Raw genomic sequence first — 25911 nt, forward strand, 5'->3', positions numbered from 1 at the left:
GGGGGGAGGGTGAGGACGAGGACAAGTGACTGACGGGGAGAGGGAGAGGGGGTGGGTGAGGACGGGTGACGGGGAGGGGGAGAGGGGGTGGGTGAGGTCGGGTGACGGTGATGGAGAGAGGGGGAGGGTGAGGACGGGTGACGGTGATGGAGAGAGGGGGAGGGTGAAGGAGCAGTTGGCTGCTCAGGGAGTGGCTGATGGTCAGTGAGCTCCTGCCCTGAGGTGGGGATGTGGGGGACTTGTTGATTCTGCTGAGGGATGGGTGATGTGGTGTAATTGAGGAGAGCCTGGGCACCTGCACCCTCAACTCCCCTTTCCCCCACCTCTCATCCATCCCCCCCCACCTGCACCTTTTCCTTTCCCCTCACCTACACCCGCACCTCTCCTTTCCACCACCTGTCATCCTTCCCCCTCACCTACACCCGCATCTTCCCTTTCCCCTCACGCACACACTGTCTATCATGACCCTCACCCTCCTGCCCCCCCTCACCCTCCTGCCCCCTCCCCCCCTCTGATGGAAGTGATAGGATTCAGCCTCGGAAGGACCAGTGTGTGGCGGAATCTGTCTCCCTTTATTTTGAGGTTTTGGGGAGGGGGAGGGGTGTCTGTACCCCATATTCTGCAGTGTGGGGATGCCTATCCCTCCTAATGCCAAGCTGTGTGGCTGCCCCCCTTACTCTGTTGGAGTGGGGGTGTCCCATCTCCCACATTTTGGTAGTTAGTGGGAAGGGCACTTTTTCCTCCTGGGGGCTGGAAGTGTCTGCCTCCAGCCTAATGCTCACTTCAGTGACCATTCTGACATCATCGCTTTGACATGGTCATAATCACTTTCTGTGGTCAGTCCTTACAAAACCCTGTTGTCCTGCTATTTGTCTGTTCATTGGTCAGTTGAATTTTGCTTTCCTGTTGCACAGCCTGCAACTGTCAGTTTGTCCTGGTTTTCTAATTGGCAGTTCAACTGCACTTTCCAGCTGAGGCCAGCTGTAGTTGGTCAGTCCATTTGTTGCTCTATGTCTTGGGAGACTGAGGGCTAAGCATGGTTGTCAATCATAATAGCTTTAGATATATGTTGAAACAATTTAAAAATATGATCTGTTCTTCAAAATGTTAAATTAACAAGTTCCAAATGTGGTTACACTCCCTTAAAATTGTCCATTCCCTGAGTTTTTAAATAAGTTTGCTGTTTGTAGAGAAGGCAGTAATTGAGAACATTGAGTGTAAAATTTTGGAAGTTGAAGTCTGTTTGCTAATAGATTTAATGGGACAATATGCTTACGTCTTGGAATCTTTCATAATGTGCAGCTTACAGTTGGTATAATGAAGAAACTTAAATGCTGTAAGAATCATTAAAGAGATATTAGTATGCAGCTTGGTCATTGTAATTTTAAAAGACTTGCAGTATACAGCCTGTCGATTTCCAGATCTATTTTAAAATAAAGGATGTGATATTCAAAAATAAATTGTAGCTGTGCAGATCAGAATATGTCTAAAATACTTAAATTGTTTGTTCAAGCCTGCATTTATTTTTAAAAAGTACTGTTACTGCTATTTATCAAATGTGTATTTTCATCAGTTACCAAATTTGCATCTGAATAAGTGTGTAAAGTTTGAGCAAGGTGTTTTAACTTTTCATCTAGATTGTTGCATTGAAGTAATTAGCAAGCACCACACAACGCTGTGGCAATTTTTTGTTGTCAGTTTGTAGCTAAGATTGTTTTGTATTATTCATATTGGTTGCTTTTGGCTTACTGCGACTTCTTTAGCTGCGCTGTTTGCAAAGTTAATTCTTGTCAGACAGCTGCTTTCCCTTCTCCTTAGCCCACTGGTAATCTTCAAATGTTCCCAAAAATCAGTTACCCTTATGATTCACTTGGTTACGGCAGTGGTTAGCTGATCCATAGAGGTTTGAAACGCACAATGATTTGGTCAGTCCCGGCCACGAAGGCAGGAAGAACAGGGACAGTGTAGTTGGTTGCAAGATTCCTATGTTAGGGAAACAACAATCAGGGAGATGTCGTGTGCTTTCTAGGTCTTCGCCCACTTTATGGTGAATACATGTGTGGATTGGGGTCAACAATACTTCCACTCAGTTCCCACCTCCTCGAACTGCAACTGTCACTCTTGCTGCCCTGGTGGGGAGCCTGCTGACAGTTACTGCTGGGACTTGTAACTATCCCTGCAAGGAGACACGCTGCTATCATGATGTGCCACATTTGTCTATCTTGCACCATCTTCACACATCAGCAATTGCTTTGTGCTGTCTGTCATTCAGTCACATTCAGGTTGACCGTGTCTTTCTGCTGCCTGCCACTTTGCCCTCTGGAAAGGTCTCTGCAGTCTTTCAGTTCCCATCAAATGGCTGAACACTGACATCTTTATACTGGATGTCTCCTGCTCCCTGTTCAAGGGGCAAGTTACTTGAATGCAATTGAGACCCTTAAGTCACTAATGTGAAGAGTTTGTGATGGGAAGAGGAGGGTAGAAAATTCACAGAAGAAGAAGACAAAGTAGTGTGCTAAAAAGATAGCATCATATGACAAAGAATAAAATTTTTGCAACACTACACATTGTTACACCTTGGCTTGTTGCTGCCTACTACTGATTAAATAACTGCATTCACATCGGAATGAGTTGGTGTGGATTTTGTTTTCTATTGGCTATGCAAAACAAGGTTGCTTTGAAAATATCCATATGATTGTGTTACTGATTGTTTTGTTTAGTTTATTTATTTGCAAGTTATCTAACTGCAGGAGATTACTAAGTACCCACCCAATATGTAAATATGTTCATATTTTTAGCTTTCTATTTTTATTCATTCACATTCGTTGTGTGTGATCATTGCTAGCAAGGATAGTATGTATTATTCTGTCCCTAAGTAGTCTTGAGAATGCAGTGGTGAGCCGCCACCTTGTGTTTAAATGGAGCAGGAGTAGGCCATTCGGCCTGTTGGGTCCATACCACAATATGTAGTATTAAGTGTAGCAAGCCCACTGAAATGTCAAGAAATCAAGTGAAATCTGTCTTTTATTTTTTGTTTTGTGATATGGGGAATCTGCAGTGAATTTGAGCTGTTGCTGCATAAGCAGTAACTTTTCCAGTTTTTGAGGGTCGGTACTGTGTTGAGTGGGACAGTTACTCTTGGCTGTTGGCAAAGACTAGCACAGGTATTTGCAGTAGCTTGCGTGACCATCATGGCCATTTTGTATATTTTTTTACAAAGCTTTCTCTGCACGGCTTGTGTATGTTTAACCTCTGGGCTCTGAACTGTTCTGAATGTGGTATGTTATGCTGAGTGCCAAAATGAATGTGAATTCATCAGATCATATTAAACATATGAATTCTTTATTATCAGCCACTCCTTTGCACAGGAGATTGATGTAATATTAAATCTGTATACTGTAGTAAATGTGTGTGAGAGAGAAAGAAAGTCATTCAGTTTTGATTTGGAAACTGGTTTATGTGCAGGTTGAGTACCTGAGACTTGAACATTTGTTGACCCTTTGACTGCCAGTCTGCTCATGTGAGCTGGGATGTCTGCTTTCAAGCTGCAGGCAATCATTTCAGCAGTTTAAAACTATTAATACGAAAAAAACATTAAATCCATAAATTACAATTGAAAAGTATGTCAAGAATTCCAGTCCTGATTTTTCTTTCTTATGGAGTGATAAGAGTTGTACAGCACAGAAACAGCCTGTTCAGTCCAACTCGTCCATGCTGACCAGATATTCTAGATAAATCTAGTCCTAATTGCCAGCATTTGGCCCATATCCGTCTCAACCCTTCATATTCATATACCCATCCAGATGACTTTACAAATGTTGTAATTGTACCGGTCTCCATCACTTCCATTCCATACATACACCACCTTCTGTGTGGGAAAAGTTGCCCCTTTAGGTCCCTTTTAATTCTTTTAGTCTCACCTTAAACCTTTGCCATCTAGTTTTGGACACCCCCACCCTGGGGAAGAGACCTTGGCTATTCACCCTATCCACGCCCCTCATGATTTTATAAACCTCTATAACGTCAATCCTCGGCCTTCGCTCCAGGGAAAATAGCCCCAGCCTATTCAGTCTCCTTACAGCTTAAACCCGCCAACCCTGGCAATGTCCTTGTAAATTTTGTTCTGAACCCTTTCAAGTTTCACAACATCCTTTCTATAGCAGGGAGTCCAGAATTGCATGCAGGCCTAACCAATGTCCTGTACAACCACAATGTGACCTCCCAACTCGTGTACTTAAACTGGAAGAACTGCAGATGCTGTAAATCAGAAGCAAAGATAGAGATTGCTGGAAAAGCTCAGCAGATCTGGCAGCATCTTTGAAGAGAAATCAGATAACTTCTTGGATCCGGTGGCCTTTCCTCAGAACAGAGCTTTTCCAGCAATCTTTTTTTTTTTGTTTCTCCTATACTCAATGTACTGACCAATAGTGGCAAACATACCAAATACTTTCTCATTCTCTGAATTTATAGCTCTTTATGTTCCTGTAGAACAGTTCAGTTATAGTTTTAATCCATTTAATGGGCAAATATTTGTACATGTTGTATCAGAAAATTTTCTGTTTCAGTCACTGATTTTAATTTGTTCTTCCAAGATGATCGGAGGATTAGATAGGGTGGACAGCGAGAGCCTTTTTCCTTGGATGGTGATGGCTAGCCCGAGGGGACATAGCTTTAAATTGAGGGGTGATAGATATAGGACAGATGTCAGAGGTAGGCTCTTTACTCAGAGAGTAGTAAGGGCGTGGAATGCCCTGCCTGCAAAAGTAGTAGACTCGCCAACGTTAAGGGCATTTAAATGGTCATTGGATAAACATATGGATGATAATGGAATAGTTTAGGTTAGATGGGCTTCAGATTGGTTTCACAGGTCGGCGCAACATCGAGGGCTGAAGGGCCTGTACTGTGCTGTTGTGTTCTATGTTCTTAGGTACGTATTTTGCAGCTATGTATCTTGATTTATTTATATGACTTTAATTACAGTGACCTTTAAATGTAGAAGGCAAGAAACTAAAATTAACTATGCTGTATATTTTAAGGAGAAAAATATGCCTGGACAGAATTCTTGATTAACTGCTTTGATGTATTCATTTACTTGTACTCATACTATTTGTTGAATCATAATTAGTTTTAAATGTGAAGAGTGGAATTTCGCAGCGTGTTTAATATAGTTAATCCTGTCTCTGACATTTCACACAAATAAGCATTTGTTTTGGAGTGCAGTAACAGTGAACTAGGAACATACAACATTGATTTTTGACAAGCTGTCAAGAGATGAATGACTAGTTAATTCTTCTGTGGTGTCAGCTACAGGAGGAATGTTGGCCAAGATGTTTCATTGGTTTAAACTACCAGAGCAGCAGGTGGATCTGTATCTGAAGGATGGATTAGAAGTACTGAACTAGTCTAATTTGTTTTACTGCTTGCAAGTACTGAAAACATTGCCCAGAATAGGCATCATTAAGCAATACTGGCTTAGCAATAACCTGCTCACTGCTGCTCTGCTGCCAGGATCATTCAGTTCATGACCTCATTACAGCTTTGGTTCAAACATGGACAAAAGAGCTGGAGTCCAAAGGTGAGCTGAGTGACTGCCTTGATATCATACTGCATTTGAGCGAGTGTAACGTTAAGGAGTCCTAGCTAAACTAGAGTCGGGGGAATGAGGAGGAAGTCTCTATTTGGAGTCATAGCTGGTGCAAAGGAAGAAGTTTGTGGCTGTTGGTGTTCAGTCACCACAATTCTAGGGCATCTCTGCAGAAGTTCCTCAGGATAGTGTCCTAAGCCCAACCGTCAATGACCTTCCCTCTATCATAAAGTCAGAAGTAGTGATGTGCAATCATCAGCGAACAAATTTCGGCACCGTTCACGACTCCTGGGATGCTGAAGCAGTCCACGTGCAAATGCAGCAATGCCCGGATAATATCTGGGCTTGGGCTGATAAATAACAAGTAACATAGGACTAGACACGTATCAATTGTGGTTAAGACGAGGTCAGAGGCTAGGAATCTTGCAGCAAGTAATTTGCCTCATGTCACTGAAAAGCCGGTCCATTATCTTCAAGACAGGTCAGGAGTGAGAAGGAATAACCTCCACTTGCCTGGACGAGTGCGCTACCAGCAAAACTTGTGCTTATATTTCTGCAGTTTAAAAAAACTCAGCCTTGACACCATTCAAGATGATGCAGCCTACTTTATTTGCACGCCATCCACCAGCATCGACTCCCTCCATTACTGGTCCACAGTAGCAGCAGTGTGCATCGTCTCCAAGATGTGTTGCAGAAATTCAATAAGGTCCCTTAGACCATACCTTTACAAACCCATGATCACTACCATTCTGGGGGACAAGGGCAGCAAATACTTTAGAATACCACTACCTGCAAATTCCCACTAAGCTACTCGCCATCCTGACTCGGAAGCATATCAGCATTCCTTCTGGATCAAGATCCTGGAACTTTGTCCCTGACAGCAGCGTAGGTGTACCAAAGTCATTTGGAGTACAGTTCAATAACGCAGCTCACTACCATCTCATGGGCAGTAAATGCTGGCCTACCTGGCAAATCTCTCATCCCACAAATGAATAAAAACTGATGCCTCATCAATTTTTCTACTTCCATTTAAAAAGTGTACAAGGCACAGTTTATATTTTTGACAAAATGTTAAAGTGAAATCCTTTTCAAAAGTGAACAATAGCTCCTTTGAACAATATTCAAGTCTCAGCAATGCACACTATTTAAAGAATAATTAAAGAAAGAGCTCACTTTCTTTAGTTGTCTTAAACATTGGTTGATATACATTAAACCTTGTAAATTTCTTCTAAATTAGTTTTTTTAAATCAATGTTGGAACTGACTTTATAATTTTTGTAAGCTCTTTAGTTATCTGTTTGACTGGGGGTCTGAGAATTGCACTTTATCTCTAGAGTTTCAAAATTCTTGGGTCAGGTCCCACTCCATGGCAAAAATCAAGTTTGACTCTCTAGTGCAGTACTGAGGTTTTCCTGCACTGTACAAAGTACTGTTTTTGTGGATGTGATATTAAACAGAGGCTTTGCTTACCTTCTGCAGTGGATGTAAAAGATCCACTGGCACTATTTTCAAACAACTGTTAGTGAATCCTGTCAAAATGTCTCCACTATCTCTGAAATTGTTTTGGAGTTATCCCTGCCCAATATTTATTTCTCAACAAAAATCACACAAAGCCCAAACTATTTTTTGGCCATAATCGCATTTATTATTTGAGAGTTTGCAACACACAAATTGTTTGGTCTATTTCCTACATTACAGCAGTGATTAAACTTTAAAGAAATAAATATTTAATTGTTTGCAAATTTTGATATATGCTGCGGTGATGAACAGTGCTTATGTAAGTGCAAGTCTATCTTTTGCGTTGCATCATAGACAACATCCATACCATCAGAAGCTATTCCATGTGCTGCAGTGGGTGTGGAGTGGAACTTTACCAATGTCCAACCCATCTTCATATCTGGTTGTGATAAGGTTAAGAGTGAAAAGTAACTACTTATTTTAGACTCTAAAATGTTTAAAAAATAATCCTGGTTTTAATAACCTTCCAGAAATACTCAAATATATTGGAATGGCTCATGTCAAAACTATTGATTTGAATTAAATTTCTCATTACTATTGCAACTCAACTTGTTTGCTGATAATACTAAAGACTATATCTATATTTTAAAATAACTTGCTGAGTTTATGAATGACACTATTCATGTATGCCTTTAGAAAAACAAATAAACACTTCATCCAGCCCGTATAATTGTACTGCTAACCATTGACTTAACTGATATGATGTCTATAATTTAGCATGTAATACGAAACCAGCAGGTATATGCTGTACGTTAGCACATTGAAAGTGTAAACGAATATCAGGATTTAGTTGTGTGCAAACTATTTTTACATATTGTCATGTTTAATAGATGCTCATCTGCGACAATGATTGTTTGTTCATTTGTGGTATTTGGGCATTGCTGACCAGGTCAGCATTTATTGCCTGTCCCTAATTTCCCTGGAACTGACTGGCTTGTGGCCATTTCGGAGAGTAGTTGAGAGTGTGGAGTCGTATGTAGGCTAGACCAGATAAGGATGGCAGTTTTCCTTCTCTGAAAGACATTAGTGAATTAGTTGGGTTTTTATGACAATTGACAATGGTTAAATTTTCACCATTAGGCTCGCTTTTAATTCTGGATTTTCATTGAATTCAAATTTCACCATCTCCCATGGTGTGATTTGAACTCTTGTCCTCGGAGCAGAGTCTGAGGTTCTGGGTTACTAGTAAACTGACATTACACTGTGGCCCCTCCTAGCATAGATTATTATTACCTAATACAGTGAGTGGAACATTTTTCTAACATTGTTGTTTTAAAGTATGCACTTTCTTAGTCTAGAGTAACAGAATTTGAGAAAAGTTTACATTTGGGGAGGGTAAAAAGATTAGGGACTTCAAGGTGGCTTGATTAATTTTGCAGCATAATAAAATCTTATAGTTGAAGGTCCAAATACACAAGTTAAAAGCCTGGAGTATGAAGGATTGTCTTTTGCAGCGTTTTTGATCAAGGATGCAGGTGGGACTAATTTGGTTTGGGATTATGTTCAGCGTAGATTGGTTGGACCGAAGAGTGTATTATAACCCTATTTGTAGGGCTACAGAATCTAGATAAGGAAGGCTACTGAAGTGGAATGAAGAAATAGGTTCAAGAGAGAAATAGACGGCTTTCTAAAGGTGATATGAGGGATGTGATGAATGGGGATGGGTTTTGTCTGTCATAAAAATTTCTTATTCCAATAAACTGGACAAAAATGATTAACTTTTGCCTGGCATTGATGTCAATGTTAGCCCATATTTTTGTTATACAGGTAAAACTTATTGAACAATTTTCCTGGGTGTTATATTGATCCTGAATAAATCAAAGTTTATATACTTTATAAGTATGGATCTGTAGATCTGTCCTGTCTTATCAGCTTGCATTGGAAACTAAAATTTATTTTGTTTTCTAGGCTTCCTTACCGAATCAACCAGTAATCTGCTTCCAGGGAAATCAGGGGGTAAGTACTTTCCTTCAGTTTTTTTTTCCATTAATCTACCCTATAATTTAGAGCTCTGCTAAGTTAATTTTCATAAATTGGTTAAAAGTGAAATTAGCATATCTTTTTATATTGCATGTAATCAGAATGTGATACACAACATCAACAAATAGCAATGAAAAGAGAAACTTAAATTTATATTGTGACTCAAATACACCAGAACACCACCATAGAATCATTATTTGAGACTATACAATATACAGCACAGGAACAGCCCCTTGAGCTCGCCAAGTCTGTACTGATTCCTAAGCCTTATTTAGAGCTAGTACTTATTTCCCAAACATGGTTTCTATGCCCAGTTTGCCCTTTCCTCATCAATCATTCTTGTGATCTCAAAAAAACTCAATCAGTTGGTGAGACATGACCTTCCCCGCACAAACCCATGCTGCCTATCACTAGCAAGTCGACTTGTTTCTAAATGTGAATAAATCTCGTCTCTCAGTATCTTCTCTAACAGCTTCCCGAATGACATCAGGCTCACTGGCTTGTAATTTACCTAGATTATCTGTTTCCCTTCTTAAACAAAGGAACAACATTGGCCATTCTCCAGTCCTTGGGAACCTTACCTGAGGCCAAAGAGGATGCAATGATGCTGTTTAAGGCCCCAACTATTTTCTCCCTTGCCTCCTTTCAGTATCTTGGGATAGATCCCATCTGACCCCAGGGACTTGTCTGCCTTAATACGTTTACAATCACTCAACACTTCCTCCTTCATTACGTTGACCTGCCTGAGAATATTCACGCACCTTTTTCCTAACCTCAACATCCCTCTCTTTGTTGTATACCGACATAAAGTACTCATCAAGAATCTCGCCCATATCCTCAGGCCTCATAAATAACCTTCCTCCTTTATTCTAATATATATATCTGAAATGCCTTGGGATTCTCCTTAACTCTACTGGCCAAAGACATTTCGTAGCCCCTTTTTAGCCCTCCTAACTCCCCTCTGTACAGCAGGGCCAACGATGGAGGCTTGAACTGTATTTGCCTCAATGCCAGAAGTGTAACAGGTAAGACATTTGAACTTAGAGCCTGGATTAATGCATGCACTTATCGTGTTGTTGCTATCACAGAGACATGGTTGAGAGAGGGACAGGATCGGCAACTTAATCAGTGGGCTGTCAGTGTTTTAGACAAGACAGAGAGGAAGCTAAAGAGGTGGGCAATTGCATTACTGTTTAGGGAGCATATCTCAGCTGTGTTGAGGGAGGACATCTTGGAGGGATCTTGTGTAAGTATGCACTGCTGCAGTATTGCAACAGCAAGATTCACTTCATGTAAACTGGCTTGACTGATTAATTTGACTTTGGGAGAGGGAGGAAAGTTGGGACTCGACACAAACTTTTCTGAACAGTGATGTGAAGTTCGATATCTGACGTTTGTAACAGAGCAACCCTTTCACCATGATGGAATCTTGAATTATTTGTGCACTAAACTTTATTTGTAACTTAGAATCCCAATATAAACGGAAAATGTTGAAAAGTCTCCAAGTCTGGCATCGGTGAAGAGAAGAACAGAATTATTCTTTTAAATCAGTTACGTTTCATCAGAAGTGCAAAAAGTTCAAAATAGAAGGAAACAGGATCAAGTGTAGACTATTCAGCAAGACAAGCCTGTTGCATCAATTCCTACAGATTGTCTATTTTTGTGCCTGCTTTTCCCATTATCCCTATACATCCTGGTGTCATGAGTATCCAGAAATCTAGTAGGTGTTGAGGGTGGAAAAAGAACAAAAAGGAAGGTGACCAACTTGGCCACTTTGGATTCTCTTCAGCGTCTAAAATGTACAGGGGAAATATTAGTTCACATCCTTTTGGTTCGGAGATAAGTGCTTCCCCTGAGCTAAGGCTGGCATTTGATATAAGGTGGGGTCTCCACAATTGTCAACGTTGTTCTATTGTTGGATCTCGCCTCATTTTCAAAATTTATTCAGGGAATCCTATTCCTTTCTCATTATCACTTGCTGATCTCCAAGCCTGCTCCAGATTTTAACTTGAAGAAAATGGGAGAATATAACCTGAAAGATGCAGCTCGTTTTGAGTATTGTGTTATTAGGATGCTGGATGTCAGTGTGCCTAAAAGTACAATGTAAAAAAATGCCATTAGTTGTGCCGAGTGAGTAGGCTATTGGCCCCTCTATTTGTTTCGGTAGATCACGTGGAGATACCTAAGAGACACATGCAAAATTCTGAGGATATGAAAATAGAAATAGCTGGAAAAGTTCAGGTCTGGCAGCATCTGTGGAGCAAAATCAGAGTTAACATTTCGGGTCGAGTGACCCTTCTTCAGAACCGGTTTTTTTTTGGTTTTTGTTCTGTGGATGTAGTTAGTTTCTAAGTAATCCAAAATAGGAAATAGATTTTTCACTCATCCATTATCTTATACCAAACATTGTTTTCAGGAAGGTAAAGTTTCTATAGTTTCCAAAATAATAATATTGGGGCAGCACAGTGGTTAGCACTGCTGCTTCACAGCACCAGGGACCCGGATTTGATTCCACCTTCAGGCGACTGTCTGTGTGGTGGTTGCACATTGTCCCTGTGTCTGCTTGGGTGCACAGTCCAAAGATGTGCAGGTTAGGTGAATCGACCATGAGAAATGTCGTGTTACAGGGATATGGTAGGGATTTGGGTCTGGCTGTTTGGAGGGTTGTTGTGGACTTGATGGGCTGGATGGCCTGTTTCTGCACTGTAGGGATGCTATAATTCTATATTTTTCTCCTAATGTTTTGGTACAAGTGTTTTTTTACTTCTCTATTCTCTATTGGGAAACGTAACAAAATGTATCCCTTGCGCTTAGAAAATTACCCATGATGTCTGCACAGAAAAATGAATATACTGGTGGATAAGGTGTTGTTTTTCATTTTCAAATACATGCTACTGAATTCGTGGGCTATCAAATAATAACTTTGGTATTGCTGCATGTATGGAAATGTGTTCCAGGCAGTGGCATTGCATGATAGAGCATTCCGCAGGGAGGCAAAGCAGTTCAAACAATACCAATTTTTGCATTGAAAAGAGAAATTAATTTTTAAATAACTTGAATTAAGCAGTGCAAGTAGTAAAATATCATGTGAATTCAGACCTTTAAATGAGTTATGTCATTTCAATTAAACAATTTGAATTAAAAGTAGTAGACTGAAGTACACGGTCAGATAATTGATCTTGTTCACGACTGATTTTGCTTAAATGCACTATATTATCTTTATTAAAATGCCGATCAATTGCTTCTCACACTTCATACACATCATTGATTAAATAAATCACTTGGATATTCTAGAGACTTCTGCATTTCTCTATCAAGGCTATAAAATGCTAAAGCTCAGATTTGTTTATTGATTCCATGTTCAAAATTAGGTTTTTAAATATTAAACACTTTTAAATTTGAGAATGACAAATAGCCGTGATTTTCCTCTGAATATGCTTTGTCTTCCTGGGTGTTTCCTCTTAAGATGACTTGGTCTGGAAAATATGTTCTTGTTTGTTGTGACCACACTGATCTTGATTCAGGCATTGAGTTCAGAAATTGTTTGTTCAAAAGAGGCTGTCAGATTTTAAAAGAGCCAGGAAAATTCTGTGGACATTCTAAAAATTATAGGAGGTACCTGGATCTAGAATTCTCGACTCTATTTTTAATAAATCTGACTTCTGTCAGTGTGTGAAAAGGGATGGGGTGAATTCTCAGCAAGAGCATTTGAACACAGTGATGAGTTTAAATAGCCATTTTGGCTGTTGCAAGAGCCTTAACCCAAAATGTCAGAAGCACAATTTGATGGAGTAGACTTAGTCATTTTTGATGGGTGAATATGCTTTGTGTCGTTGCCATAATGTGAGGATTTTTTTGTATCCCTTGTTCTTTAAACTGTTTTCTTAAAAAAACAAAGCTCTTGGGGAGTTTAAAGTCAAATGCTGCTTGGCTATTTTGATTAGCAGCCCATTTGCTGCAGTTTGAGGAACCATAGAGTGCCTTGCCATGAAGTTTGAATAGGCTAGACCTCTTTTTGTTGACATTTCCCCAAGTGCTACAATTCTCATAGAATCCCTACAGTGTGGAAACAGGCCTTTCGGCCCAACAAGTCCACACTGACCCTTGGAGCATCCCACCCAGACCCATCCCCCTATAACCCACACACCCCTGAACACTACGGGCAATTTAGCATGGCCAATCCACCTAGCCTGCACATCTTTGGACTGTGGGAGGAAACCGGAGCACCCGGAGGAAACCCACGCAGACACGGGGAAAATGTGCAAACTCCACACAGACAGTAGCCTGAGGCTGGAATCGAATCCTGGTCCCTGGCGCCATGAGGCCGCAGTGCTAACCACTGAGCCACCATGCCACCCCAAATTATGTCATAATGAATGCTTGGCAGAGTTTCATAGCTACATTTATCTGTGCAGGGGTATCTGAGTTCACCGCTTGATTGATTCTTGAAAAGGCTGTTAAAAGATTGGCTTTGTGTGGTATGAATAGAACCTGTTTGTTTTCTAAGAGATTAATGACTTGAATGTGTCTTATGAATAGGAGTTTATTTAAGCTGTCATGTGTGTAGAACTGAGTTGTATTTGATTGTAAGTATATTTTTATCTTGACTTGGGTCATAAGATCTGGCCATGTGGAGGTGGGCTAGAGGGTCTGAGAGCCAATGAGAGATGGGAGAGGTGTGAGTTGGCATGGAGGATGCAAAGCACTTTAAGTGTGGAACGTGAGTTGATGTGAGGCTATGGGGAATCATGGAGAAGTTGGGTGTGAGGGATGAGGATTGTAGGGCCTGACAGCTTCTGAGACAATTAGGGTGAAAACCCAGAGTACCCGGACATTCCTTCTAAACAGCAAGCCTTAGCACTTGGCCACCACCATGACTGGGAGAAAACTGCATGCATTGCAGTACTTTTCATTTGGACAAGTGCAGCATCCACCTTTGTAGGGAAGGTAGCCAGCATTTTCAGTAGACCTCTGTCAGACATTGAGACAAATCTCCTGTAACAGAAGATGAGGTTTTGTTTTCTTGAAACTAAAAATTGTGATCTGTAGGAAGTGAAATTGTTGTGCTTGTTTGGACAACTTAACTATCACAGTGCTGGCAACTATATACATAAAAATTGCATGACTTTACTAGTCCCAGTGCCACTGTGCACGCAAAAAGGGAAAAAACACATGCACTTTTTTTTTTTACAAACCATTTTAATAAATCTGCCTACGTTCGGGTAGCATATGAAACATTCACTATCTCAGAAATGGCAGTGAGATGGCAGGCACGTTCTCGGTTTGATTTACCATTGCTGTCTGGCTGCCCAGGTTGCCCTTGTTTATCAATAAACCGAAATGAAATTTGGCCCCTTGTTAATTAAACCTGAGTGATCTGTTCCAAACAAAAAGTGCATTCCTAATCTCTTGGGCATTTTTGGAATGCTTCCAGCCAATTGTTTTGTTGCTTTACTGATCAGACCTTTGACTATAGTGTAGTCTTCATTTACTTAGTTGTTAGACAGGATTAGTCATTTAATTCAGATCTGATGTTTTTCGTTTGTATTGTACTTCTGTGGATTGTAATATGTACATAAACTATCACTGAAATTATAATCCTTTCCAGTGCAAAGTTAAATCTGGTCTGCCTGACCTAGACGTATTTCAAAATAAGCAGTACAAAGCCTGTTTCACAGTTGACTACTGTCAACGTTAGGTAGCAATTTTCTTTTGTCTCATTATCTAGATTGCAATGCCTGATTTACTTTAGTTCTGTGAAACTTAGTTCTCTTGCCTTCAATGTGAGAAAAGAACATTTCTGACACAACAAAATTTGGAAAAAAATCCCCAAATCTTTGTAACCAAAAAGAAGCAGCAAAGGCTTGGTCCTGCCCCAACTGGCTTTATTCGTTTAATGGTATGTCTACTCTCTTACGCTCCCTCACAAGTTGTCAAATTGTCCTTGGTATAAACATGTATCATAAGTATTTGCAAAGCTGCTGCTTGGAGCAGTTCTTACACTAACACAAAACCTTAGATAATATACCTTCAATCAGTTCATTTTAGTGTCCAAAATCTCCTTTTCTCATAAAACTGAATGGGCAAGGTAGGTGTTTAGCTATATGCAAATATAGTTGCTACTGTTACTGGCTAGAGTCCAGCATCTTTCAAGAGGAAGCATGACACCATTTTCAGGATTCTCTTTTGCATTATTCATGGGGTGAATTTTAGATGGGTTCGAGAAGAAGGGTGTGTGAAGCTGGGGTGTTGTGGACAGCAGATAGTGTTGGTGAAATTTCTTGAATGTCACCGTTTCAAACAAAATTTTGAGTTCTCTATTTAAACAGTTCTGTCACAACTGTTTTTTTTCATATATTGTAAGTTAGTGACAATACTGATGAAGTGTTAAAACTATCTTGCCTAATAACACTAAAATTTCCTGATTGGCAGTGAACAAATTTTGATTATCTCTGGCTCGACTGTTTTAAAACCTGCATTTGTTGCTCGTCCAATGTCCCAACAAGTCTATCCAGTGAACTACTGATTCATTTGACTAACAACATCCCAGTTCTTCAACCAGTTAACACAAATTAATTTGTTCTGCAGCATGTTGGCAGTTGCAATATAGACAAAATACTGTCTGTTGATTCTATGTAAGCCGGGAGTAAATCAGCGAATTGTGACTCACTTTAATTTATCTAACCTCAGCTGGGGCATTGTAAGAGTACTGCAATTATCGGCAACCACCTTGAATTAAGAAGGAGCAAGTTAGTCAGATTCTTGATTACTGTACAGCAGTTAGACTTGCTTGTGACTCGCCCACGGGTGAATGTTCTACAGATGTTTGCTCTTGAGTTTGGTAGTGGAATACAAGCCATACTGGTGAGATAGCAGTGAATGAGCAATAATCATGGAATCAATGTTCACAGAACCAAACCCTATAGAGGAATCAGCACCTCTGAAGGCGGAGAGAAAATTATGGAGAAAAATATATAGTTTTCATATTAGCTCTGTTTGGGATGGACTCCACGATTCTTAACAGGAGTAGAAAGGCGAATAATTTCTCTGATTAATCCTATAAATTAGTGCCTGCAAGTAAATCTTAATCCATACTTCATAATTATAGATTTCTAATTAATCTTGAGTGTAAGATTTTATGTTTTCTGCTTGGTTAGTTTATTTCAAATCTCTTGTCCTTAAAAATATTACTTCTAATCTGCAGCTGCTTATTTTGTCTTGTGACTACAGCAGCTCCACATTGCTTTGTCAATCATTTTAATTGTGATGTTACGAAGTCTGTACTAGGAATGTTCTTCTTCATTTTAAACTTTCTCAAACCATTCAACTCCCAATATGTTAACAGCAGTAAGCTCACTTCATTTTGATTATAACGTGTCTGACATTTTGATTCAGAAGACATAAGTATATGGTTCATTCTGAAACTTAAACACACAATCCTGCTGAATCCAATGCAGTGGATGTAGTTTTTTTCCCCCAATATAATGAGCCAAATATTTTTCAGAAGTAATTATCATTGAAATGTGATAATAAGCTTTTGGAAGCCTTTCTTCTGCCTCAAATAGTGGTAAGTATTTTGGATAAGGACTTTTGCTTTTGTAGCAATTTTTAAAGCACAACAATGGTCAAGGTATTGCCAGCACAAAATGGACACCGCCCTGATGAAGAGCACATTAGGAAAGGTGACCATAGGGATGAGTATTAAAGAATGAGTTGGAGAGGCTTCGGGTTTTGGGAGTAGATTCCAGAGCCTGGTGCTGATATGGTTGATGGATGCTCAGGGTACAGGCAAAAAGAGGAGGACACCTGAAGCAAAAATAAATATTCTGAGAGACTAGGAAGAGGTTACAGATAGGGGAGAAATAAGACCCTGAAGCAATAAAACATGAGATTGCGAATGTTAAAAATTTGATGGGCCGAAGGACTGGTGATGAGTTAGGATGGCTGACTAATAGGAAGTCAGTAGAGTTCTGGATGAGCCAGAGATTTTAAGGTGGAGGATTATATGCTGTCCAAATGACCGCTGATTGGAGATGTTCAATGCTCATGAATGAGGGTTTTGAGTATAGATGGATTGAGGTGGATCATGTTCCTCATGTGGATCTAGGCAACTTTTTGCAATAGAGAGGGTATGGAGTTGGAAGCTCAATATGGTGACAACTCATACACTGAGATTCAGAACTGCCCAGGTCAGTTGGCATGGAGGAAGGTGCAGTCAGTGATGAGCAAATAGAATTTCAAGTGGGGACGGCACGCACTGGCTTTGATCTTGCCTGCGGTTAGTTGAAGGAATTACCTTCTGAAAGCACAGACCGGGGACTGGTTGGGAAACATGTTTGCAAGGTAGAGCTGGGGTCATCAGAGGATTTGTGGAACCTAAAGCTCATGCTTTTAGGTGATATTGCTAAGAGGCAGCCGAGAAAATTAGCTGTTCCAATTGATTACACAGCAATAATCCCTTCAAATGTAATACATTGATTCTGAAATGTTTTGGGATGTGCTTAATTCATTTTCTGTCTATTGTACTTCTATGTCTTGCATAAATAGCTCAAAGAGAGAAGGTGTGTTGTATGCAATGTTCAGGAATTACCAGAGCCATAAGGTCAGCTGGCTGCTAACAAAACTTCCACCAGACAAAGTTGGTATTTTGATATCCGGTCTGGAAAGCATTTTAACCTCGAATAACATATATTGGATGTGAATTTGGGCATAGTAGGGGCCATTGACCAGGGATCAAAATGACAACCAATGTAGATGCACACAATTCTGCACTGATTCTTTCAGAATACCATCTAGTGATGGTCTGTATTTGTGCAGCTAATATACAGTAGATGTATGCATAGCAGGGAGATCGGGATGCTAATGAACATGCAGCAAAAAAATTGATTCTCATGGAGTTCAACATCTTCAGTCATCACCTTCCCATAAATTTGCACAGCTCAACCTCTCACTCACTCACCCATCCACCCCAACCTAGTCAGCTTCAGGAAGACAACCTTCCCCAACCACCCACTAACACAATTAAAAGGATTGTTAGCTAGTTTTGGGTTAGACATGGTTGATTTTGATTTCCTTCTGGCTGGTGCTATGATTACTATATAGGTGTTTTGATATTATCTATAATTTATTCAAGTTCCACAATCTACAGAGAATGGTGTGGCATGCTTTGAAAGGATGTTTCCTGCAGAAACCAGTTGCTCTCAGGTGTGTGTAGAGTTGTAGGTATTTCCCTTGGAATATATCAGGGTAGTACGGTGGCTGAGTGGTCAGCACTGCTGCCTCAGTGCCAGGTTCGATTCCACCAGGTTCGATTGGGTAACTGTTTGTGTGGAGTTTGCACATGCTCCCCATGTCTGTGTGGGTTTCTTCCTGGTGCTCTGGTTTGCTCCCACAGTCCAAAGATGTGCAGGCTAGGTGGGTTAGCCATGGGAAATGCAGGGTTATGGGAATGGGGTAGGTGGCGGGTCTGGATGGGATGCTCTTTGAAGGGTTGGTGTAGACTTGATGGACTGAATGGTCTGCTCCCATACTGTAGGGATTCTGTTCTATCTATGAATATCATAACTGAGAGAATGACGAGATCATGCAGAGTAGAACAAGTCAGAAGATGGAGTGAGAGATGAATATTTATTGTCATTTGTACTCTACAATGAACAGTGCAGCAAAATACAGTTTAAAAACCTTTAACAGTCGCCACAGTCTGATGCCATTCAAATACTTCAAGAAAAGAGAATAAAAAGTTAAAGCTGAAAGAAAGTCCGTCTTCGCTCTGCCACCTCCACTATGAGTCCCGAGCCCTGGACCGGCTGACTAATGATGCCCACGTCACCACATGCTCCAGACCAACCAACGTTAGGGGCACCATCTGTTCGTTGTTAGGCTTACCCTGTTGACGAGCCGCTGATGCTGGGTCCCATGCTGGACGTACATTCGCCCCTCAATCAGGAGTTCCTGACTCCACTTTTGCTGCCTCGCTGATGCCCAGAGCCCTTGCTCCGGGGCCACCACAACCAGAACTACCTGGCTTTGCCACTGGCCCAGGCTGCCGCCTCCCCAACAGTCCCATTCTGACCACTCCCCTCTGCAATGTCACCCCGTCCACCACCGACAGGAAGAAGACTAAGGAAACGAAAGACAAAAAGGGTAAAGAAAGAAGGGAAGAAGTGGCCACCTGGAGCAGACAGGCACAGGAGCCCAAACACTACCTACCTTACCAGTGTTGCCATCTTGGGAGGGTTTTCCACAAGAGCCCATGTCCATGCAGCATGTTCAGGAAGAGCCTCTTCGATTTAAACCTCAGTGGTGAACAGTAAGTGAGAAATTTGCACTTCATAAAAGATGATATTCTTGCTGAAATTTGCCACCTCCTGCACCCACAACTGCAACCTCTAAGCATGACTGTGGTGATGAACTTGTAGATGCCGTGCTCTTTCTCCCCCAATGTATTTGCTGTTATATAGGCAAATGTGTTAAATAGAGCACAGCAAAGTCAAACAAATCACAGATGAATCAATTACTTGATAATTTGTGTTTTTGGACATGTTAAGACTTGCAAGGTCTTGGTGAGGAATATGGTATTTTTATCTGTTTGAAGAGAGTTACGCAGTCCTTTAAGTTCACCCAAGCCTTTCAGTCCAATAGATGTTCCAACCAGAAGATCGGTATCCAATGTGTGTGAGTCCTGTGTTTTTGAGAGCCCTAAAAGTTAAACTCCAAGATAAAAAGGCCGATATCAGGGTATTCCACTTTTATATATTCTGCTTCCAAGAAATTCAAACTAATCACGCTTTTAGACTCAAAATTCTAGAGTTTCATGACACCCTGGATGTACAGTACAGTTGCACAACAATTAATTCCTAGTTTTCTTTTTAAAAATAACCAAACATAATGTACTACAAACAAGGGCCTGCACCTTCTGCACATGCAATTTAGTCTACTTCATCTTCCAGGTTAGAAAGCTTCAGAAGTAGACATGGCTGAGAACTGAAGCAAGTCTCTGATTTTCCCTGACCTTTGTGCCCAGGTCATGGGCCTACTGTGGCAGGGGAGTTTGTGGAGGTGAGGGGTTAAGTGCAAAGATTAGGAAAATTGCAATGAACAATAAAATTTGTTCCCATTTAGATGGAACTCTCCAGGAATGTACCAGCCCAGCAAAGTGGGTAACATAAACATAAGCTGTTTGGGAAATACCTTGCAACATACATAAGGTGGCTGTTAAAGCCTTAAAATAATTCCTCTGTTTCTCCAATATAAATAGGGTATTCATCAATAATTAGTCACAACAGCGTGGAGCAGCGGAAGCCGGAAAAGACCTAAAGCATTTTTCGGATCTTTAGTCTACCAATAATGGTGCACCGAGAAGTAAAGTAGGTCTGATTTCAACAAAACTATCTTTGACATCTGCTGTTTCTGAAGTAGGCTTCACACTGTAATGCAAATTTACTACAACACTGTGAGGTTTCACACTGTAGTGTGCAGTTGTTTTGTGATATTCATTCAAACTGGCATTTTAAAATGGTATTTACTGAAAGCTGCTTACAGTCTAGAGGCCAGTCTTCTTCCTCTGGCTGTTTTTCCAATTTTCTCTGGTGCTTTTTTTTTTTGTGGCTTTTTTGGGGTTCCTACCTTGTGAAGGAGTTAATATTGCCTTTTGTATTTGTGCCTGGGAGACAGATGCATGTGCTGCTGTCTTGTGTGACTGCGATAGAGCTGCTCCCACGGCAACACAGTGCCTCAGTGGTTAGCACTGCTACTTCATGGCGCTGGGAACCCAGGTTCAATTCCACCCTCGTGCAACTGTTGGTGTGGAGTTTGCACATTCACCTCGTGTCTGCATGGGTTTCCTCTGGGTGCTCTGGTTTGCTTCCACAGCCCAAAGATGTGCGGGTTAGGTGGATTGGCTATGCTAAATTGCCCATAGTATCCTGGGATGTGTAGGTTAGGTGGATTAGCCGAGAGAAATGTGGAGTGGGATGCTGTTTGGAGAGTTGATGTGGACTCGATGGGCCGAATGATCTACTTCCACACTGTAGGGTTCTATGATCCTGTGATCCTCCAATTGATTGTAAGCTCAGTGAACCAAACCAACTCTCAAGTGGGAGTGTGTCCCGACTGCTAATGCGATAAGTGTAATCCAACTCAGATCAGTCTCCGTGTTCCCTTAATTTTATCCACCGCAACTGCGTTATTTGGATTCATCTGCTTATTTGCTGTGATTCAGAAAGTCATAAGGAGCTTTACCTTTGCTGGTGTGGTGCCTCACCTCAACCCACTTTCTGTGCTCCAGAAGGAGCCAATGGCTTGAGCACTCTGACCGTTGTACTCATTATCCACTACTCGTTTTGCTGCTATTGCAATCAGGCTGTTTCCCTCCCATGCTTGCTGCTGATAGGCTCACTACTGCAATGCAAATGAAATCTACAAGCAGCAAGCACAAAAGAGTAACAGCCTCTGATTGGAGGGGTAACATTTGTCAGATTGTTACTTGCACATTATAGCTTTTCTTTCATTGATTAAACCATTTGATTGAATTCTCCAGGCTTTATGGAAACTTTTGAGAGAGAATTCATACATAGTCCTTGTGTATTTTGAACCATGTTGCGATCACTGGGTAGTTGTATTTTCTTTCTTTGAACGATTTGGATTTTCATTGAGATGCATCTCGTCAGAATCAAGTGAGGCATGACGCTTTTGTCTGTGTCCATCCATTTGCCTCCAATATCCAGATATACATGGTTATTAATTGGCAGGTATCTTTCAGAATTGCACATGAATAAGATCATCAGGAACAGATGAAAATCTCAGTTCAGAGATAATTAGTTCTTAATTTGTCATTTTTACACATAATTTAAGGAGTAGTAGTTGGACAGTAACCCCAGAATTTTTTTTAAAATGTCATAACTGTTTATTCAACTGTGCAAAATGAATAAAATCTTTCAAAAATAGAACAAACGTTTCTGGGATTGTACAGTCCTTCCTGAAAGACCATGATACTTTTCTAATAGTAGACCTGGACTGCTGTGTGTTTCTTGCAAAAGTAACAGTTCCCCAAAACACAACTGAATAAATGGCAGTAATAATCTCAGATATTTTGTTAAAGATAAACTAAGCTGGGTTAGGACTCAATTTGAATGAAGTAATATAAGATTTCTCTATGCCTGTGCTAGTGTACCTCAGTAGTGGGAAAAATTGATTACAAGTTTTTAGATCCAAATGCAATTTCAAACTTGCATAGTCAATGATATATTTGATAAATATATTCGTCATTTTCTGTTTAAGTTGTTAAACTGACAGTATTGGTCCCACTGCAAGCCTCTCTCCATAGTGCTCAAGTTGTATCTGCACACCATACTAAAGATATACACAACTGTCCTTCAGGCTATCAACACACCTGGATCAACTGTATTAGAGAGCCTTTCATACATGACTGTTTACTGCGAAAGTTCTGTAGACCTGGAATGCATTATACAGCTTACCAGCAGTTAAGAATTTAAAACTCACGTTGGGGATAGTATTTTTAATTATTGCTGCCGTCAGAATGTACTGCCTACTCCATTTTACAGAAACTTCGACATGATGCAGCTGATTGTTCACTCGGAATCTGTCTGCTTCTTCAAAAGCTAACTATATTTGATTGTGCCAGTGCTGACTTCAGCTAATTAAAGGGATTTTGTTGCAGACCATCAAAAGGAGAGACGCACCCAGTTTTCCATAAGACAGCGTAAGATGGCTGTCATTAATTTTTTCATGTAAGGTGATATTCTTACATGTTTTTCATTTGCAATGTTTGGAAAACCTGTTGTTTCATACTTATTGGAAGAAAGAAGAATATCATGCATAATGAAAAGATTTCTTAAATATGATGCGATAGTAAAGATTTAAGGATTTTGGCGTGTTTGTGTGTGTGTATATTTGTTGTGAACATAGCACTGACTCCCTGTGAATGCAATCCAGGATTGGCAGTGAGATGGCATTTGGGCCACAGTCGGATGCACCATGATCATGTTGAATGGCAGAGCAGGCTCAAGGAGCAGAATAGCCTATAATATTTCTAACTGATTTGTTTATACATTTCTCTGAAATTTAGCTGAAGGTTAACAGTGAGGTAGATCTGCAAATTGTTGCAGTGATTATTAGAATTCCATGCTAGTTTTAACAGCGGAGTTTAAATTTCACATTTTCAGGACATTGTTAGTTTTTTGCTTATTTTGTTACATCTAGTGTACATCTCTAGATTGAAAGGATAGTAGACTTCCGTTCTTGTGCTATTTCCTTCAAATGCATTCTCATTCTGTGTATAATATATGTAGCTGCCAAGATTTTGCAGTTGTTCAGACATGCATTAGTAAATGCAACCTAATTAATTTGGCCAAGAGTTAGTCATTTTGGCTCAGTGGATATACTTAGGTCTGAGTCAGAAAGTTGTGGTTTAACTCCAATGCAGAGACCAAGCACGTAGTCCAGGCTGATTCCTGCATTCGGTCCTGAGAATTGCTGTATTGTTTTAGGATCAGACTGGAGCTTGATCTGCCCGTTCACGAAGATATAAAAAAATGACAAGCAGTTTTGAAGAAAAGCAAAGCAGTTTTTTTTCTCTGGTAAATTGGCCAACATTTGCCCTCAACCAACACTTATCTGGTCACTTGTATAGGTCTAGGCCCGAAATGTCAGCCTCTCTGCTCCTATGATGCTGCTTGGCTTTTCTGATGAAGGGTCTAGGCCCGAAACGTCAGCCTCTCTGCTCCTATGATGCTGCTTGGCCTGCTGTGTTCATCCAGCCCTGAACCTTGTTGACTTGTATCACAGTTGTTTAGTGTTGTGATAGTATGTGCAAATTGGCTGCTGTTTGCTGCATTACAATTGTAATTGACTAAAAGTGCTTTTGAATGCTCCTTAGAAGGAGAAGCACTCTAAATGTAAGTTGTCATAGGATGTTAATTCACTGGTCAATGTGAACTGTTGGATGTTATTTTACTGTACCTATTACAGAGCATTAGCATGCCCAATACTGAAGCAAGCCACATCAAAATATTCCAAATGCAGGAGTACATGATATCACAACAGATTTAGTTGTTTCAAACTTCTTTTTTCTCTTCCATCTGAAGTCACTGGTAAAATTGGTCACAAACTGTGACAATATTGATTATTAGGTTTAACATTTTATTTTTTAAAACCCAGAAATTAATCTTGTATACCCTCATGCATCTACCTTAGCGATATAGTAAAGAAAATGTTTTCATTGAGCATGTGTAGAGTTTTGTGATGTAATAGTGTCACTACTTAAGTTTTGTACTGTATATAATGCAGGTTTTAAGGGATTTGAAGTGAATTGAGATCCTGTTAAGTTTGGATCCTTTGAAATAGGTGCGCACAGATGCCCTAATAGTCAGATACACAACATTTTCATCTAGTCTGGATTTTAAAACTCACTGGTGTGACATTCTAATTGTGTGTCAATTTTGTCCCCTCCACTATATTGCTGAGTTGCTTTTCACCTGAGCAAACATAGCATGCTTGTATTTTGAAGAGTTAATGGTTTATATTAATTATAAAATTGACAGACCTTTTGTTGTACGTTGGAGCTTGAATGAATTTAAATCTTATAAAATCTTTTGAAACCTGGAGTGGGCCATTACTATACTGAAACAAATGGAACCAATAGGTACACATTACCATACAATTTAACATGTCATTACTGTGAACTGTCAAAACATGGCAGATTACGGTGGGAACAGTTAGCCTGCTCAAATATTGCACTGGCTGAGAACTTGCAGAAGCTGGATGTCTCTTTGCAAAAGCTGTTTGCCAGACTTGCTTTTGTAAGGTTCAGCTTGGTTTTCTTTTGCACTGTAACTTCCTATGAGCTTAATTATTTTAATCTTATTCGGACATGTTATGACAGGTGAGGGTAATTGGGACTTGAATTGGATCTTCTGGTCCAGAGTTAGGACACTACCACTGCACTGCAAGACCCCTCTCCCAGCAAGTGTAAGCTGATAGTGTGGCGATTGCAATGGGGCACCTTAAACCTCAGTGAATGAATGGGAGGATCGTTATATTTCCTTAATTATTAAAGTTTAAGAAATGACGAGCAGAAATATAATGGAGAAGACAGGTAATTTAGATTCAGATTGAACACAGAATGAGGGTGGAGAAAGCTCTTATTTAAACAAGGAAACAAAAACAAGCAAAAAGTAAGAATAAAATTAAAATTTTGACCGCAAATTTCACGACCTGCTGGAATGATATTTCACGGTTTGCATTGTTCCTTTTGTTGCCAGAGAGATTGATTGGCAATCATTGATAACTATTAATAATAAAATGAAAATGCTGTAAACTCTGGCAGCATCTTTTTCTCTCTCTGTAGACAATATTTCAGCTGTATAATCTTTCATTAGATTGCCAACATCCACTGCACTTTATAAAAACAAAACGAAAGAACTGCGGATGTTGTAATTCAGGATCAAAACAAAAACAAAATTGCTGGAGAAACTCAGGTCTGGCAGCATCTGTGAAGGGAAAAACAGAGTTAACGTTTCTGGTCCGGTGACCCTTCCTCAGAACTGAGTTCTTTTTTTTTGTTTTGATCCACTATACTTTGTTTTGTTATGAACAATTATCACATTATTTGTATTATTAATTAGGTCAAATATATATTCATTTACTAGACAATTAGTATACAAATCCAGGGCTACTTTAAAAAATGAGAATAAAAAGTGGAAGAGAGATAGTAGGAACTGCAGATGCTGGAGAATCTGAGACAACAAGGTGCAGAGTTGGATGAACACAACCGGCCAAGCAGCATCATAGGAGCAAAAAGGCTGACGTTTC

General features: G+C 40.2%; 1 protein-coding gene across 8 annotated transcripts in view; it reads left to right on the top strand.

The window, feature by feature from the left end:
- The window catches only part of LOC109921738 (RNA polymerase II elongation factor ELL), an 89986-nt gene that overhangs the window by 5312 nt on the left and 58763 nt on the right, over window positions 1-25911 (top strand). For all 8 annotated transcript variants that reach the window (XM_048615961.1, XM_048615963.1, XM_048615962.1 and 5 more), the window contains exon 2: window positions 9010-9057. In XM_048615961.1, coding sequence (XP_048471918.1) covers window positions 9010-9057 — 48 coding nt within the window. The remainder of the gene's footprint in view (window positions 1-9009; window positions 9058-25911) is intronic.

The sequence above is a fragment of the Rhincodon typus genome, chromosome 33, assembly GCF_021869965.1.
Source record: "Rhincodon typus isolate 14 chromosome 33, sRhiTyp1.1, whole genome shotgun sequence".
Taxonomy (NCBI): domain Eukaryota; kingdom Metazoa; phylum Chordata; class Chondrichthyes; order Orectolobiformes; family Rhincodontidae; genus Rhincodon; species Rhincodon typus.